Source organism: Sturnus vulgaris, chromosome 1 (assembly GCF_052056855.1).
Source record: "Sturnus vulgaris isolate bStuVul1 chromosome 1, bStuVul1.hap1, whole genome shotgun sequence".
Lineage (NCBI taxonomy): Eukaryota > Metazoa > Chordata > Aves > Passeriformes > Sturnidae > Sturnus > Sturnus vulgaris.
In genome coordinates this window covers 82,654,760-82,670,495 of record NC_142243.1, presented here as the reverse complement: position 1 = coordinate 82,670,495, position 15,736 = coordinate 82,654,760, and the positions used below count along the sequence as shown (strand labels likewise).

Below are 15,736 nucleotides of genomic sequence, written 5' to 3'. Positions count from 1 at the left end.
ATGGCAAATTCTGAGTGTAAGACAACAAAGATAAAATGCTTTGATGTGCTCTCAGTAAGCATTTTGTGTTTAATGTTTCATCTGATGAGGTGGCACCAGATGTTCTGAAGTGTACTTAGTACTTACAAATGCTTCATAGTGAATTTTACCCCAATGTCTTTGCTGCATCCTGTGACTAAATTAAGAAAACTCACATATATGTATGTACATAAACAGATACAAAGAGAAAAAGGTTTAATAATTGGTCCAAGTTCTACTCTTAAACATTTACTTCTGCTCTTCACAGATTTTTTGTTCTGAGGCTAGCTTTGACAAAGATCTGTGAATAACAGGGACAGCACTCTAACTTCCAGTAATCTGTTTATGTTAAAATCATTGTTATTAGGCTTAAATTTATGTTACATGTTGTAAATACATTTTTTGAATAAGCCAACAAATGAGAAATAAAATAAATTTTATCAGTTTTGAAACTAAGATTTAGCAAAAGAAATACTGAATACATATCCCCAATGTGCATACAACAAAACCTGCTACATTTTGACCTACCACCACTGCTACCACTTGGGGTTTAAAAGGACATATTTTAACATCTATGAGAGAGGAGCTACAAGTTATGGCAACACTGTTTCCTGGTCCCATAGGCACTTTATCAGATCATATACCCTCCATCTAGATTTGCAAGGCAAATCTAGGGCTGCACTTCTTGAGACCAGAATAAAACTCCCATAGACTTCAATGATGCAGGATCAAACCCATTCCCTTCACAACAGGTTCTCTCAAGCAATTTTATCCTAATTTTCTACCCTGTGGCTGAATTCTAATGTTTGCAGAGACAAGCACTTTAAGTGGGAAAGCAAGGCACAAAGTGCAGATCCCAGAAGCAAAGGCAACCAGTGGTGAACAGCACTATTTTACCTGCTGTGTTAGAGGGTTATTTCATTGGGGGCAGAAGGGAGAGCTGACACAGCAAGGAAGGTCAAAATATACCAACTACTATGCTGTCCTTTCCATTACTACTGCAATAACTTTTTTTATCCAGGCATATTCCATTTCCTGTATCTCTGTGGACAAAAATTACTCTTTCAAGTGTGCACCATCGAAGTTTCTCCAGCAAAAATACAAAATTAATTTAGACTTCTGGGTTCTGAAGATACCTTGCTTGACTCCCCCCACCCTGAATACACTTGTCTCCAATATTACTTTCTTATCATGCAATCAACACAAAAATACGTCTTATGCCTTAATAAATGGCAGGATTATTATAATCCTTAACTTTATATAGCTGGTTTTCCTGAATCTACACTATAGACTGAAAAGATCTTTCTCCAGGAAGCAGCCCATCACTATAACACAGGTCTTTCCCCCTCTGCACACAGAGCTCCACTTCTGTCGAGTTTTTCCCAGCTCTGCAAACAATCACTCCTTTAACTTTCAAACAAAGTGTGATTTATTAAAGCAGACTGCTTGACAGCAAGCTCTCCTGGTGTTCAAAAATATGATTAGACCAGTAAATTTAGTTCTTTTTTTCACAAACTTGATTCTGCATGCATTTACCCTCTTTAAAAAAATATACAAGCACAGAAACATTTCCAGTACAGCTTGCTCAGGAAAACTCTAGGAACTTTTTATTCTTTTTCTGCAAGTCCACTCCAGCTTCAAGTATGCAAGATTAAAATAATTTTAAAACTTGCATGAATTAAAGCCCTTACCTTTTAAGATGTTTTCCCCCTTCAGCGTTCGTCCATTGTGAAAAACTGAATCTTTAGCAGTTGCAGCTATGCACACACACACACAGACACACACAGAACAGAGCTTTCTTCAGCTCACTGGTATTTCAAGTCTTTCATGTGATATCTTTGGCTGTACTTGCTTAATTCATTCCTGCTGCTACTCAAAGGAAGTCAAGCCTAGCGAGGGCTGGCTCTACAGCAATCACTGAAGATATTCCTGACTAACAAGACACGAGGGCTAATCTCACCTTATAGGCAGCAAGAATGTAAATATATTTCACGGCCAACAAATTCCTAAACCTTAAGAGATAAAATGCACAATATGCCCTAAGATACAGCTTATCAAGGAAGAGACTTCTGAATTTTGAAGTTTTTGTTAAAGAACAATGCTCTGTACCCCCGTGATGCTTTTGGAGTTCTAGAGATGTCTATTTATCATGGACTGTGCATGTTCCCTTGGAGTAGTTACCATGTGAACATAGCAAACAGGATTTGAATATAAATTGCCATTTAGAGATGGGGGGACTTTTTTTTTGGTAGTAGTTAAAGAAGAAAACTTCCAGAGCTTAATGAAGTACACAGTTTTTCAACGCATACATTTGCATGACAATGTTTGCAATTCAAATGCTTAGTAGAGCGCACAAGAAGGAAGAAAAGCCAAGTTCTCTGCTGGTATTTACAAAAAGCAAATACTTCAGACTTGGGATCAGTAGTCGCAGTTCCACAATTGCCTATCCACATAGCCACATATAAAGGAATTCATAAGCCACAAAAAATCCATCAGGTGGCACAACATGCAAGAATTATTGTAGTGCCTGAAGTCAGCTGTAGGCGGTAAGATCCTCTGCTGCTGGCAGATCAATTGCTGAAGCAGTCAAAATCTTTCTCACTTCTAGATATTACACTGAACTGCACACCAAACATTGCACATTAAAAATATCTCATCCCTGGCTGTTTGATTTTTCCATTGTTCTGGTACTTTACCATCTGGGTCACCCCCACCCAAGTCCCTCCCAAAACAGCAATTACTCTCCATGTGCCCCTCCATCCTGCTTACATACTGCCATGGATACTATCCAAGATCCAGAAATTGCTCCTACCACCTGTGGACAGAGTCCTACCAAATGGTACGTGCTGCAAAACATGCAGAACTCTTGTTTGCCTGCTCTGCCTGGAGTTGGGTGCAACCTTTACAGCAGAGTGTCTGCTCCCTTGCCTGCAGCATCCCATCTCAGCTGTCTGTCCCTAGCCTTAAACAGCTCAATTTTAAACTCCTTAACCACGGTCACTGAAAGACAAACCCTAATACACTTAGCAAAAGAATGCCTCGTCAGCCCTGCTTAGCAAACAACAAACCTTGATGAAGAGCATGCCTTGTCTGGGTGACTGCCTGGAGAGTGGAATGACCTACTTCAGCCCAGCAAGCAGGGACACACTGATATGAGGACAAAGGGACAACCTGGTGGCTCTCAGGCAGCATAACCAAGAGGCTGCACCACAGCAGTGATGGGAGTGATCTTTCAGAGAAGACACTGAAGAGAGGCATGGCTTACTGTAGCACAAAACACCTTGTTCTTTCAGACAGGGATTCAGATTCACACGTTAACATTACTGCCAGCACTCTGGGAGCAGGAGTGATTGCTTTCCTCACACTCACCCTCCTTATCACTTTTACCTAAGGAATGAGTCTTCTAGCGCCTGACCTAATTACTCAAGTGATGTGTCACAAAATGATGCAGCTGGAACATACTCCACAAGTCTTGATCTCAAGCTATGTAATTCTGCAAAACCCAAGGCGACAAGATCCAGGTAGCTGAATTAAGTGGTGTTGGCCAGGCACGACACCACACCTTCCTGGTTATGAATAATAAAGCCTTATGAACTAGTTAAAGCGTAAGGAGGATAGATAGTTTGCAATTGGCCCCATGCACTTGTTGACTTCTGAGATCAGGCCAACATGCTGTGCTTTTGGGAAGTGGTTGCTCTCCTCCCAAATGATGAGCCTGAGCAGCAGCCCCCCAAGTCCGACCCAGGCAAGAGCAGTCTCTGCTCAGAGCCTGTGGCCCTGCTGCCTCCAGAAGCAATGACAGCAGTAATTGGCAGCCAGAAAGCCTTCTTAAACCAAGTATTTATTGAGAACAACTGAGATTAAAGAGAGATTTTTTTAAAAGGCAATAAGGATCTCTAATATATGAGCTGTTTATACAACTGTAATTGAATCCTGCTAGACCTTAACTTTCTACAGATAGTCCCACACACACACACACACAGTGGCTCCACCTGGGCTATATTATCTATTTCCTCTACTTTCAAAGTACGACAGAATAACTATTAACATGATCAGGCTATCCATTACCTTTTTCTTATGGACAGCAAGTCAAATTTACCCTGTGATCTGCTGCCTCCCAGTACTAGACACCACTGCAGCTTTGCTGCAGAAGAGCTACCCCAGGGCTTGGCAACTGACTAAACCATAGAGACACCTCCATTTAGGGCATAATACTTTTTAGTTTTTAACTGCTGGGCTCAGCATCTCTAAAAACCCACAAAGGCATCTGCTCCCCTGTAAGGAGACCCAAAGTCTGCTGAATGTTACTGTATAAAGCAAATGTTTGGTATACAAGTCCAGTAGGATGGGCATAGAAATTTGAATATCCTTATTAAGGAAATTTTTTTAAAATAAAGACTTCTGAAAGTAAAGTTATCCAGATGCTTAGGAATCCTGTACTTCAGGTACAGTAGAATACCCTTCAAGTTCAGAGTTTCTCTCCTTCTATCTTTCAAGGTTATGTGTGCTCTTCCTGATGCAGTACCATTAGACTTGCACTATTCTTATCCATATTTCTGCAAAAATAAAAAAATTCCCCTAGAAGGCAAACTCAGTAATTCATACAGTCAAGTCTCAATATGACAATACTGCAATTCCAGCCTGAAAACCAGCTCACCTACTGCGTTCCTTGCACTTGTACCTGCTCTACAACCTGCACACAATCACCCTTGCAGATGGGGTCAAGCTCTGCTATCAGTGTTCCTTTGCACTGCATTCCTGAGTTGTACTTCTACCTGGTGTTTAGGCTGGTATCATGCTATACTTACATTTGTAATGATTCAGAGCTATTTTAAGAATACAACTTTAATTCAGGCGCCAAGCAAAATAGGTTTGTATCTTATTTCATATTAGAGGACAAACTGCTTGCTATTCCAGGGTGTCTCATGGTCATTAATGACCTATGCCTCAAAGTACACTGTAGGTGCCAATAGCCATACCTTGATCCCTTCAAATGGCTCTGTCCCCAGAAGCAATGTTAACAATCTTATTGCCTTGATACTAATTTTCCAGGAATGAATATGGAGCATGATAGGGCTCTAAGCAGCAGTAGATCTCACAGATTTTATTACAGACTTTTTTCTACCAGTCTTCCTTTGAACTGCTAAGGTATTACCAGTTTCATTTTTCCTGTTGCTCCCTGTAGCCCCTACCCTACAGTAGGTTTGCAACACAGGTTTAATTTTGTCTCACTTATTTACCTGAACTAATTAAATTTTAAGATTAAAAAATAGTTAATGTAAAAACCTGAAGAGAAACAGAATTGTCCCTTTAGAGATCACAAAGTCTGAGAGAAGGCAGCTTTTATCTTGATAGTGACAAGACCATCACTACAACAGAGGAATGAGACAGACAGTAAATGAGTGGACAGGGACATGAGTAGAGACCCTGCAATCCTGTTGCCTGGTGGCACACACCAACACAAGTTTCCTAAAAAACTATTTAAAAAGTGAAATCTTTGTCTACATCAAATACTTCATGTGAACTATAATTAAGCCAGGATTTTGTCTAGCAGGACTAAACTGGCCTTAGATCTGTTACCAAAGAGAAGTGCATGCACCTATTTATGTGCAGGAGAGAACAGCCACATCTGAACCTGTTGAAGTCACAAGAACAGGGGGACTATAAAAACAAGCTGTAATAACTGAGGTTTTGAGAGACCAGCACAGCTGAGCCCCTGCAGATGCTGGAGGTGGGGCCACTTGCTACAATTATATCAGTATCGTGCCACTGGAGATTATGCCATTATATTTTCAAGAAACAGCCTAAATGGAAAAGGGAACCTGAGAAAGCACTTGAGGCAAGCTGCCCAAGGCTGGCTGCTTCTGGGCAACAGGAAAACGTCTGCCTCTGAAACAGCTTAAATAGGAAGTTTAGATCTTAAATTTACTCTGATCTGTCTCCTGAATAGCACCAAGGCTTAGCAACTTTATTAATAGCAGCAAGCTGGAAGAAACATTCAGCCAATGATTGTAGCAATGGCTGCAGCTTCTTTTAAAAAAAAGCCTTTTTCTCTTGTCGATTTGGTTTCGCTGTTGGGGTTTTTTTGTGGTGGTGGTTTTTTTAATTTAAGGTACACAAAGAAAAGGAGACAGAGATCAGAAAAGGCAAGGTTGCAGGGAGGAATCATTATCAAATAGAACAGGAGACAGAAAAAGAAATATGAAACCAAGAAACAGAGAAAAATGTGCTAAAGTTCAAAAGGATGAAGTGATACATAGTTCTGCCAGCTGCAGTGAAGATAAGGGGAGCTGAGGAGAAAGACACTTCATTAACAGAAAACACTCATTAAGCATACCAAGTGGAAAAGTTTCCATGTTATGGGTAGTTCAGAACAGATTGGAAATTGTGAAAACAGATACCCTGATTGTTCTGAGGTCTCCCGAAGATTAATGGGTCCTCTGTCCTTCTGTCTGAGGCCTGCCTGCCGAAATGTCTTGTGACAAAAGGTCACGTAGTCCATGTGCTCCCTTTAGGAAATTGCACTAATGAGTGTAGAACCTGCTTTCATATGTAAATGTTCAGCGGTTTACTGCTGAATTGTTTTTGCTTGCCACTGCAACATATTTAAGAATTGAACTTTTGAAAAATTAAAACAATGAAATAATTACTGTAAATAATCACATCTGCTACCAACATGAATAAGCTTCCATATCTAGAACAGCAGAGAAAGTAGTTTGATGTACATTCTGCTTTTCAAAGGCTTGAATTTGACTTCTATTTGCTTAACTTCATTCACCTACAGAATTCAAACACGCTTCTTGAGTTCCCCCAGCTCCTCCCCTCCAGTTACAGAGGATGTCCACCAGCAGGTGTGTCCCCTATTTGTACCCAATTCAGAGACAAACAAGTAGATGGAGAGACTTTGCTCCCAAGAACACAACTTCAGCTTTCTCCGTAACGAATCTCTCTGGTCCAGCTCTCCTTTAATGCTGTGTATTTCAAAAAAGCAGTAAAACACCCCTTTCTTCCACATACTTAAGTATTTGGCAAGCACTGTTTAAATACCTTCCAAGTGACATTTATCATTCCATATCATCATGACTGCAGATGAAAAACACAGAGGAAAATGCTCAGTGAAGACCTTTACTTTCTTTTGATCCAAGTTTACTCCTAGTAGCTCATCCGAATCTTTCAAGCAGTTTTTTTTCTAACCAGCCCTGCACAGTGAGTCATGTATGTGGTCATCCCTGGTAGTCCATGCACAGCTCCTGTGTATCTGAGCCATGCTGGTTCACAGCTCTGCAAACTGAGTCACCTTCTTTTCCTTTGTCTAACTGAAAAGAAGCCACATGTTGTATGAGAAGATAAACTGCAAACCGCTCAATGGGATGTGCACCTACAGAATCCAGCAAAGGTACACAGCAGCCAAACGCTGTTTGTGTGCCTGCTCCAGTACCTGCACTTCTGCAGAAAGAGAGACACCAACAATGTCACAAGGTCACTAAAAATCACTGTGTCTGTTCAGCGTGGAGTGGGGACAGAGAGCAGCACACAGCAGGTAAAACTTCCAACAGTGAATCCTAAAGGTGCATTTTGGTAACACTTCCCTGAATGAAGAATGCCATCAACAAGCATTATATATGGCTTTCCTTCTCATTTTCAGTCAAATCTTCCACCGAGTCAACTACAACAGAAAAGCTCTGTGACACTTCACTCTTCTTCTTCAAACAGTATTTCTTATATAGTAAAGCCATTGTTTCAAGTTAAATTTGCAATCATAAAAAGGCAAATGGAAAACAAGTACAACCATTTTTGCATAAGATTTCGATGAGATTTTACACGTACATTGAAATGGAATGTCTAGAGAAATTTCCCAATCTGTTCCTGCATGCACTCCTGCAGTTAGAGGTGATCCCCAGAGACTGTCCCAAGGTCTTTTTCCTTGCACAGCTGCTAATTCTGTGAGAACTGTGTTTTAGTGGTAGTAAAATACATGCGTAGATACAGTAACAAACGCCAAGCTTGTCAGGGATGAAGCATTTTAGTGAAAAAAGACTGGAAGAACAAGGAACACAGCAGTGGGAACTCAGTGTTTTCCTTGCTATGGAAATGCAACAAGTGCTTGGTTCTTGCATCAATCACAGCAAATCCGTGTAACTTTGCTACTGTGGAGATGAGCCTTATCAGTCAGGTATGAAAGGACAGGTAAGAAAAACCTGTGAGTTTGTTACTGAAATCCTTATATACATATATATATATATATATATATATATATATATATATCCTTCTATATAAGGGTCATGGGGCTTCCAGATCGAAACAGGAGCAGGGAAGCAAACAAGGTTTTCAAAATTGCCTTCCTTCTGTGACTGGGGACTTTGCCAAACATGCAAGCTCACAAATCCCAGCTACTTGCCAGGGCTCGGTGATCCACGTGGCTTCAGCTGCCTGGTGGCTTCACACCTCAGAGTACCAAACACATCAAGACACAGAAAGTTGCTTTTATTTGCTTCCAGGCTGCTCCCTCTTGCTAAGGTGCTCAAAATCTGCATGTTATTTGGCACATCACAAATAGCAGCACAAAAGCAGAGTTAACAGTCAGCAACTGGAAACGTGCAAAGCCTAAGATGTACTGTGCAGGTGGCACTAAAACCTACAATGAAATGCACACATTTGCTTTGTTAGTATCTAGACAGCCTAGAAAAATGGAAAATGTAAATATGAATCTATAATAAAGTCACCAGTCTCTGAGTTGGCATGTGAAAACCATAAATCAGATTCACTAGCACCTCTGCCTGTTGTGTTTTTAACAAAAGCAGACCATGCCTGAGTAACAGTCTATTATGCTCAAAACAGATGTGCAAAACTCCAGGATATCAGAACCAGGATAACAATATTAATTTCAATGACTACTGTACCATTACCACTTCATTTCTAGAGAGGCCTCCAACACTTTTAGGCAAATCTTGACACTGCCTTTCATTATGTGTATCTCAAAAGATAAATTGATACTGTAAGCCTTAGTCTCCCAGTCTGTTTCAAGAACAAAATTCTGAAACAGAACAAAACATCCAGCATGTACAATTCTAGGTATCTTCATAAATTGAAAGACTAAGAGTCTGACAACAGAGTCATTCACACCAGTTCTTCTGTACACATCTGAATCACTGCCTTTAGTATCTTAAAACAAACTTTGCAATTTTGATATTTTCTCCCTAAAAAGGCTCTCACAGAGTTGTCACAAAGAAGTGCAGCCTTTTATCTTCTGTTTATAACCTTCCTTAGAGCCAGACATTTATCAGAGTTGTGAGCAACGACTATTAAAGAGGTGCATAGGCTATGTGAAAAAAAAGAAAAACAAATTCAGAAGCCCATCCCAGTGCCTTCCCCCTGCAGAGCCTTCTACAAAATTAGCGAGGAATGCTACCTTCTGCTTCACACAGTGGTAAATCACCAGATAGACAGCAAAAGACTAGGCCTGAGATGTACAGAAAAGATGGACACCATTTACAATCTTACCTTCTGCACGTTGGGTTTGATGCACCGAACAAAGAAGGGGTTTGAAGAACTCAGGGTTGCCATTAAAGAATGAAGTGATTCCTGAAACACAGGTAGAGAGAAGACAGTAACTCACAAGCTGGATTTCTGTACAAGCAACATAACCCTGGACAAGAGCTCCTGCAGCTCAGCACTGCAGACAGCATCTAACTGCAACACCTAGTGGTGCACACCAGAAGTTACGGCACCATGGAAGCTCTTGCTTCCAAACAGACGGGATCCACACCTGTGTGTTCACTTCTGCCACTGGCTCTTCTCATCACAACTGGCATCACTGTTTCACCATGAGCAAGATTCACAGATTGATATGAAAACTGTTCATAAGGGAACATCAAACTGTTGTTTCAGGGATCTTTCAAACGACTGCTTAAGACTTAGGATCCACATTCCCAAACAGCTAAACTTGAGCAAGTCAAAAGGAAGGATAATGGGTCTACGGCAAAATCCACCAACTCAGATTTCCTCTTTTCATTTCACCTACCCCAAACCCATTCATTTTCCATCTTCCCTGAAGAAAACAGTTTTTTTTCTAGCTTTAGAACTCTGAATGATCCAATGCACATTAGACTATCAGTTGTCTGAACCTCAGCCTGGAGATAAAAATCACAAAATCCCTCAGTCCTTTTATGATTATTACTTTAATTACACATCCACCCCTTTCCCGTCTGAGCCATCATTCCATATCTTATTCCAACTTGCCTCATTCTGTATCATTAAGTGTGATGAACCTTTTTAATCTGAAGTCTTGCATTTACTTTGCAGAGATACAAATGATTGGAGAGGAGCTCAAGCTGTGAAGGGCTCACAAAGCTAGCAAAGGCAAAGTTACACCTCTCAAAGGTGACACTTTGTGCCAGGCAGCAGGGAGAATACAGAGCAGGCTGCCAAGGAGGCAGAAAGTGCACATTTTAAAGGACTAGCACTGTGTGTCCTGCCATATGTCTTGGAGCAAAACTGTCAAGGTCAGTCTGTTACAACAAATTCTTGTTTTAATCTGCAGACCAAGCACTTGGTGATTGAACACGCAGTGATAAAGGCAGCAGGCAGAGTTATGGCTGTGCACAGGAGCTGGTACAGGGCAAAGGGAGCAAACAGCGAAATGACTGGGAACATAAATGAAAGTTCTTGGTTCGCTTGCCTTTGCCAGCCTATGGACCAGGGAGTTGGGCAGCAAACACCAAACAGAACATACAAAGACAAAAATCCTTCTGTAAAGACAAATATTTACAGCTTTGAAAAGTAAAGGCTTTATCCATATTAAACCTGTATGAATATTCCATCTATGGACAATTCTTCATCCCAGGCTCCTACTTACAGAGATTGGGAAATTTGGTCAGTCTAAATAAAAATGATTTAAACTATTTTCACTTTTACCTGTGGTACAGCCAGCCAGATTCTGCACAGCGTTGCAAGCCTCTAAGTCACTGTCAGGTGATGAGCTAATCTGGAGTTTGCCCTGCTGTAATCAACAGGCTGAAACAGATGGTATCTAAACCCTGCTATTCTGTGTGCACCCCCAGGCCTGCATTAGGCAGGTCATCAAATGAAAAGAAGAGTCAACTAATTTATCATGAGAATAAAACTGTGAAGGCAAAGTTCTTATCTTCAGTTGAAATAAGATGGACTAATCCCTGGAAGGCTTTAAAACATGTAAAAACACTCAACTTAATTCTCTGAGGATGGCATGATGTAAAAAAGGCATGATCTTGTAAAGCAGCCCAGCTGGTTAATGGTCAGTTACTGCAGTGTTAGATAAGAGGCAATAATGTTTTGATTTCATGTTTTATCACCCTTACGTTTTCCAGGGCTCCTGACAGAGAACAGGACTACTACACTTTGTTCAACCTTACCAAATGAGTGAAAAAATATGATCTGTTTTTGTAAGGTTAACATCTTAGAGGTCCACTTTGCACATATACAAATGACTAAGTGGAAACAGTACCTTCTGCTACCCCAGAGAACCAGCAAATAATAGCATCTCATGACAAGAAATGGATACTTCTGAGATGACTTATGGTAGCACAAAGCAGTGTTTTTTTAACAAAAGACATTGTGTGTGCCCCAGTATGCACTCCTTGCTGTTCTGTCCAACACTTAGCAATAGTCTATTAGGATAAAATCTGCCCTTAAGGGGTTCGAGTCTGCTCTTTTTTTAAAAAAGTGAATGAACTCTGCAAATGTATATTAATTCAAACAAAATGAAAGGCAACTAATCCAGACTTGTACTCATGTAATTTAGGAGATGTTTCGTGCCAATCTTTCCCTTTTAAATAATTTGCAGATAGACTTTATGCTAGATTTCAATTTGGTGCCATTTTTGATGAGAGGCTATGAAGCCTCATAAAAAGGTGTTTAACAAAAATGCCTCCCAAACTTTAAGTTAAAGCAAGGCAACACCTTAATGAGGTATTTATTCAGCACTTATTTTTCTTTGCATACAGGCACTGCTGTAAGGCTTTGTGGGATTTTGTGGCTGGATTTAGATTATAAAGACAAACCAGGACAAGAGAGACCAACTTCATAGATGAGCTTTAAAAACAGAACAAATAGGCAAGTGGGAAATACAACAGGAGTTTTATGGGGATGGTGTGATGGAAAGGTTAGTGTCTCCTTAAAGCTAGCCAGGACAGTCAATAGGTTAATTAGCAAGGGCAGTATCACAGTAGAGACAGCAACATTTTAATGCTCAAGTTTTGGCTTTTTCAATCTGCACCTGTTCTTTACTGAGCAGGGTCTGTCCATCACTGATTAGCTACACAGCAGAGATGACACATTAACTAACCTTGAACTGGAGACTGACAGTGGGTTTTCGGTGCTTGCTTCCACATTTAAGAGTGTCCTGATTGTTGCGACTTGAAACGTGTTCAAATAGATCATAGATGAAATCAAGACTGAAATGGAAAAGGAAAATAGTATTTTAAAGTCTATCCTAACAGACTATGAAGTTCACCACTGTAGAATGCAAAGAAAACATTGCCTCTTAGCAAGAAGCTCCTCCATCAAAAAAATACGTATTGGTTTTCTCCACAATCTTCAATAAACTATAGATTTTGCCTTTGCAGAATTTATCCAGGGGAGAAAAAACAAAACAAAAAACAAAACAAGGGGGTTCTTTCTTCTCCACTCCGAACACATCATTAGGGAAATGAAGTGTGAAGTCCTAGAGGCTTTACTGCATTTTACTCCACTCACTCAACCAAAACTCCAGCTGACTGCAACCGGAATTGTACCTGAACAAAGAGTAAAAAACAAGAGTTCCAGCTTGGTTCGGGACATAACACAAAACAGCCACCCATGCAAGCCTCACTTTCAGATAACAGCTGTGCATGCTGTTTCCTACCATGTCGGCTGGGAACTCTCCTCTTAGCATTTCTACGGAAACAGATATTTTAATTCAAGTTCCACAGAGATGTTGGTGCAAAAGCAAAACTAGGCCCAGCCAAGTTTAACTCATTTATTTTTTTTACCTAGATACTTCAATTGACAGATGTTGTATCAGAAATGTCCTAGATCTAGAACAAATAACATAGAGAGGGAATTGCTTGTTTATTTACAAGTTTCCCCTGCACAGAAGGACTAAAGGGATTTACAAATAAGCAACTTGCACAGCAAAGGCAGGATGATTGGATGGGATAGGGGAGGGCAGCAGATGAGACAGCAACATCCAGGCTCAGGTTCCTGTTTTTCTGCCATTCTTCTGTGTGTCCTGTGTGTCCTGTAGTCTTAACCAAACCCCTACAAAAAGGGATGTGGTATCACCACAGCTCACAGGGTACCACTGTAAGGACCCTAAGACCTTACACAGTGGAATGACATGAGACATGCAGGTACCAAAGCCATCCAAGTTCAGACTTTCAGTCAGATAAATCTTAATACAAGCACCCTCCTTGAAGGAATTACTATATGGCAGTTTGCACTGTGGTAGTCTCTTGACAGCAACTGCTCAACCAATTAGGGAATGTCAGAAACACAAACATGAAGTCAAAAACCACCCATGCACCCTGCCTATGAAGCACCCAGAAACAGTTAAAAACCACGACCACCTCCAGCATCATTACTCATTACAGAGCAGCAAGTCAGTTCTCTAGGAACCCCCTGGACTGAACAGCAACAACAGAACAATGCAGGTAAATCCAACTTCATGAGAACAGATTACAGTCAGACCTGATACAGGCAACGCTGATACGCTCTTTTCTGTAATATGATATGCTCATCTCTCTTTCATTCTATGCTCATTTCAGGTCTGTCAAGGTCTGCTGCTATGCAACATCTAACGTACTCAAACCCCAGCAGAATTAGATGTTCAATCCTGGCAGAATTAGTTGATACAACACCCCTTAATATCATGTACTTAACAAAAATCACAGAAACTTACCTGCTTTCACGTAACAAGTTCAGGAGATCATCCCTAAAAGTATCTCTGTTCTTCTCCAAGATCCCCCTGACATCATACTGGACCTAGAAGGAAACAGAGCCCGTTCAAACAACAAGCCAAACAGTCAGGCACCTCTCACAAGAGTGGTGCTGTAAAAAGTGCTGAGGGAACAGAGTGCTTTAGTTAATTTTGAGCAGCCTTGGGGGAAAACTGAGCTAATGAAAGTTCTGCTTGGAATAATTTCAGCAAATAAAGAAATTACCTCCCCAGCGTAGTGCTTCACTCCAAAGTTGTGAACAGCAACCCTTGGTTTTACATAAAAAGGATTGTTCTAATTGGAGGGAAAAAAAAGAGAAAAATATTTGGAGGGGGTTGTCACATTATCCTCTCAACCCATATTTAAACAGACCATTGTCTTCCAGTGAACTCCCTGGAAGATTAGTGCTCCAAAAGCAAACAAGCAACTCATGATAATAGGATTTGTTAGTCTGGGCTGCTTCAAATGCAGTAATAACAGATTTATAGCACATAAAAAGTCATTGTACTAAACCTGAACCCCATCTGGCAGAACCATCTATAAAAGGCACATTGAAAGAGAAGGCTCTGTGTTAAACTGGCAGTTCTGAAGACTGATGGATATGCTTTCATCCCAGAAACTGTGAAAAATAATTTCAAAGTATCACAAATAAAGGTAACACTAATCTGGACAGAGGAAACAGCAAGCTTTCAGTAAATGACATCAAGGTGAATGCTTCATTACAGCAAGGCAAATAGAAGATCTAAATAATCTGAGCTACTGCAGGTTGGCAGAGCTCTCATTAAGAGTAGAATTTGACTTGTTCACCACAATAGAAACCTTTATGTGAACAGCAACGAGGATCTGTTCTTCCAGTAACCAACCTAGCCTTGACAGCAAAGTATACAGATTGCCATGGAAATAGTGGCATCCAAAAAAGCCTCTAGAACTATGCACCCATATGTTTGAACCATGAATTTCTATTGAAGCAAAGAGATCCTGCATAATTTGCACAGCACATATCAGCGAAACATCACATACAGCATGCTGGGCATTCAACTTCTCCAGTAAGGTGGAGTCTGTGGCTTGAGGAAAATGGCTCTCCTCATTGATGAGTGCCAGTAGTCCCAGTTTCTAGAACAGCAAGAAGAGGCAGAAGATGAATTAGTGCATGGATGGACACAGCTGTTGTCCCCAGTTTGGAAAAATCACAAAGTCCTTGAAGTTGCTCTGTGCAGACAGGCACAAAACTACTCATACACAACTAAAACCCCACTCTTGAAGGTGAGTGAAATCCTGTTTTTTCTGGCAATGCTCCTTCTGAAATATGGAGTATAGAATCTGTGGGCAAAATAAAGAAAAACAAGCTACTGGAAGAATCAGTTCTCCTGATGTAGGCAGTTTTTAGATGCATACAATGACACTGCCCCAGAATGTCATTGATCAAGATCTCCAATGATCAGGAATCTGGGGAGTTTGTGTAAAACAGCCTTTCAAAAAAGTTTCTTCCACATAATTATCCATCCAGTTCTTGAACCAATGCAAACTTTTAGCACCCACAGTGCCCAGGGGCAGAGCAGAAGATAGGCAGTTTAACTTCACCCTGTGTGAAGCACAACCCCCCTTTGCTTTACATATGCTTCTGTGTAATTTCCTTTGATGTTCCCTACTTCTCCTGCTAGAAGAGGTGGTAAACAAAGCAAGCTACCCCACAGTTAATTAATGTGTCCAGGTTGATACAGCCTCTCAAAAAAACACGGTTCTCCAGGTGCACATTGTAATAAGCC

At 40.6% G+C, this 15,736-nt stretch overlaps 1 protein-coding gene across 2 annotated transcripts in view; it reads right to left on the bottom strand.

Annotated features, from left to right (window-relative positions):
- The window catches only part of MYO10 (myosin X), a 63,595-nt gene that overhangs the window by 41,862 nt on the left and 5,997 nt on the right, over positions 1-15,736 (bottom strand). The window contains exons 8-12 of one of the 2 annotated variants that reach the window (XM_014893083.2): positions 14,991-15,083; positions 14,196-14,264; positions 13,934-14,016; positions 12,341-12,449; positions 9,520-9,600 (exon numbers count right to left, since the gene is read on the bottom strand). In XM_014893083.2, the coding sequence (XP_014748569.2) occupies positions 9,520-9,600; positions 12,341-12,449; positions 13,934-14,016; positions 14,196-14,264; positions 14,991-15,083 (435 nt within the window). Of the gene's footprint in view, positions 1-1,709; positions 2,102-9,519; positions 9,601-12,340; positions 12,450-13,933; positions 14,017-14,195; positions 14,265-14,990; positions 15,084-15,736 lie in introns of those variants that run through there. The other variant, XM_088170811.1, reaches the window with a different exon arrangement.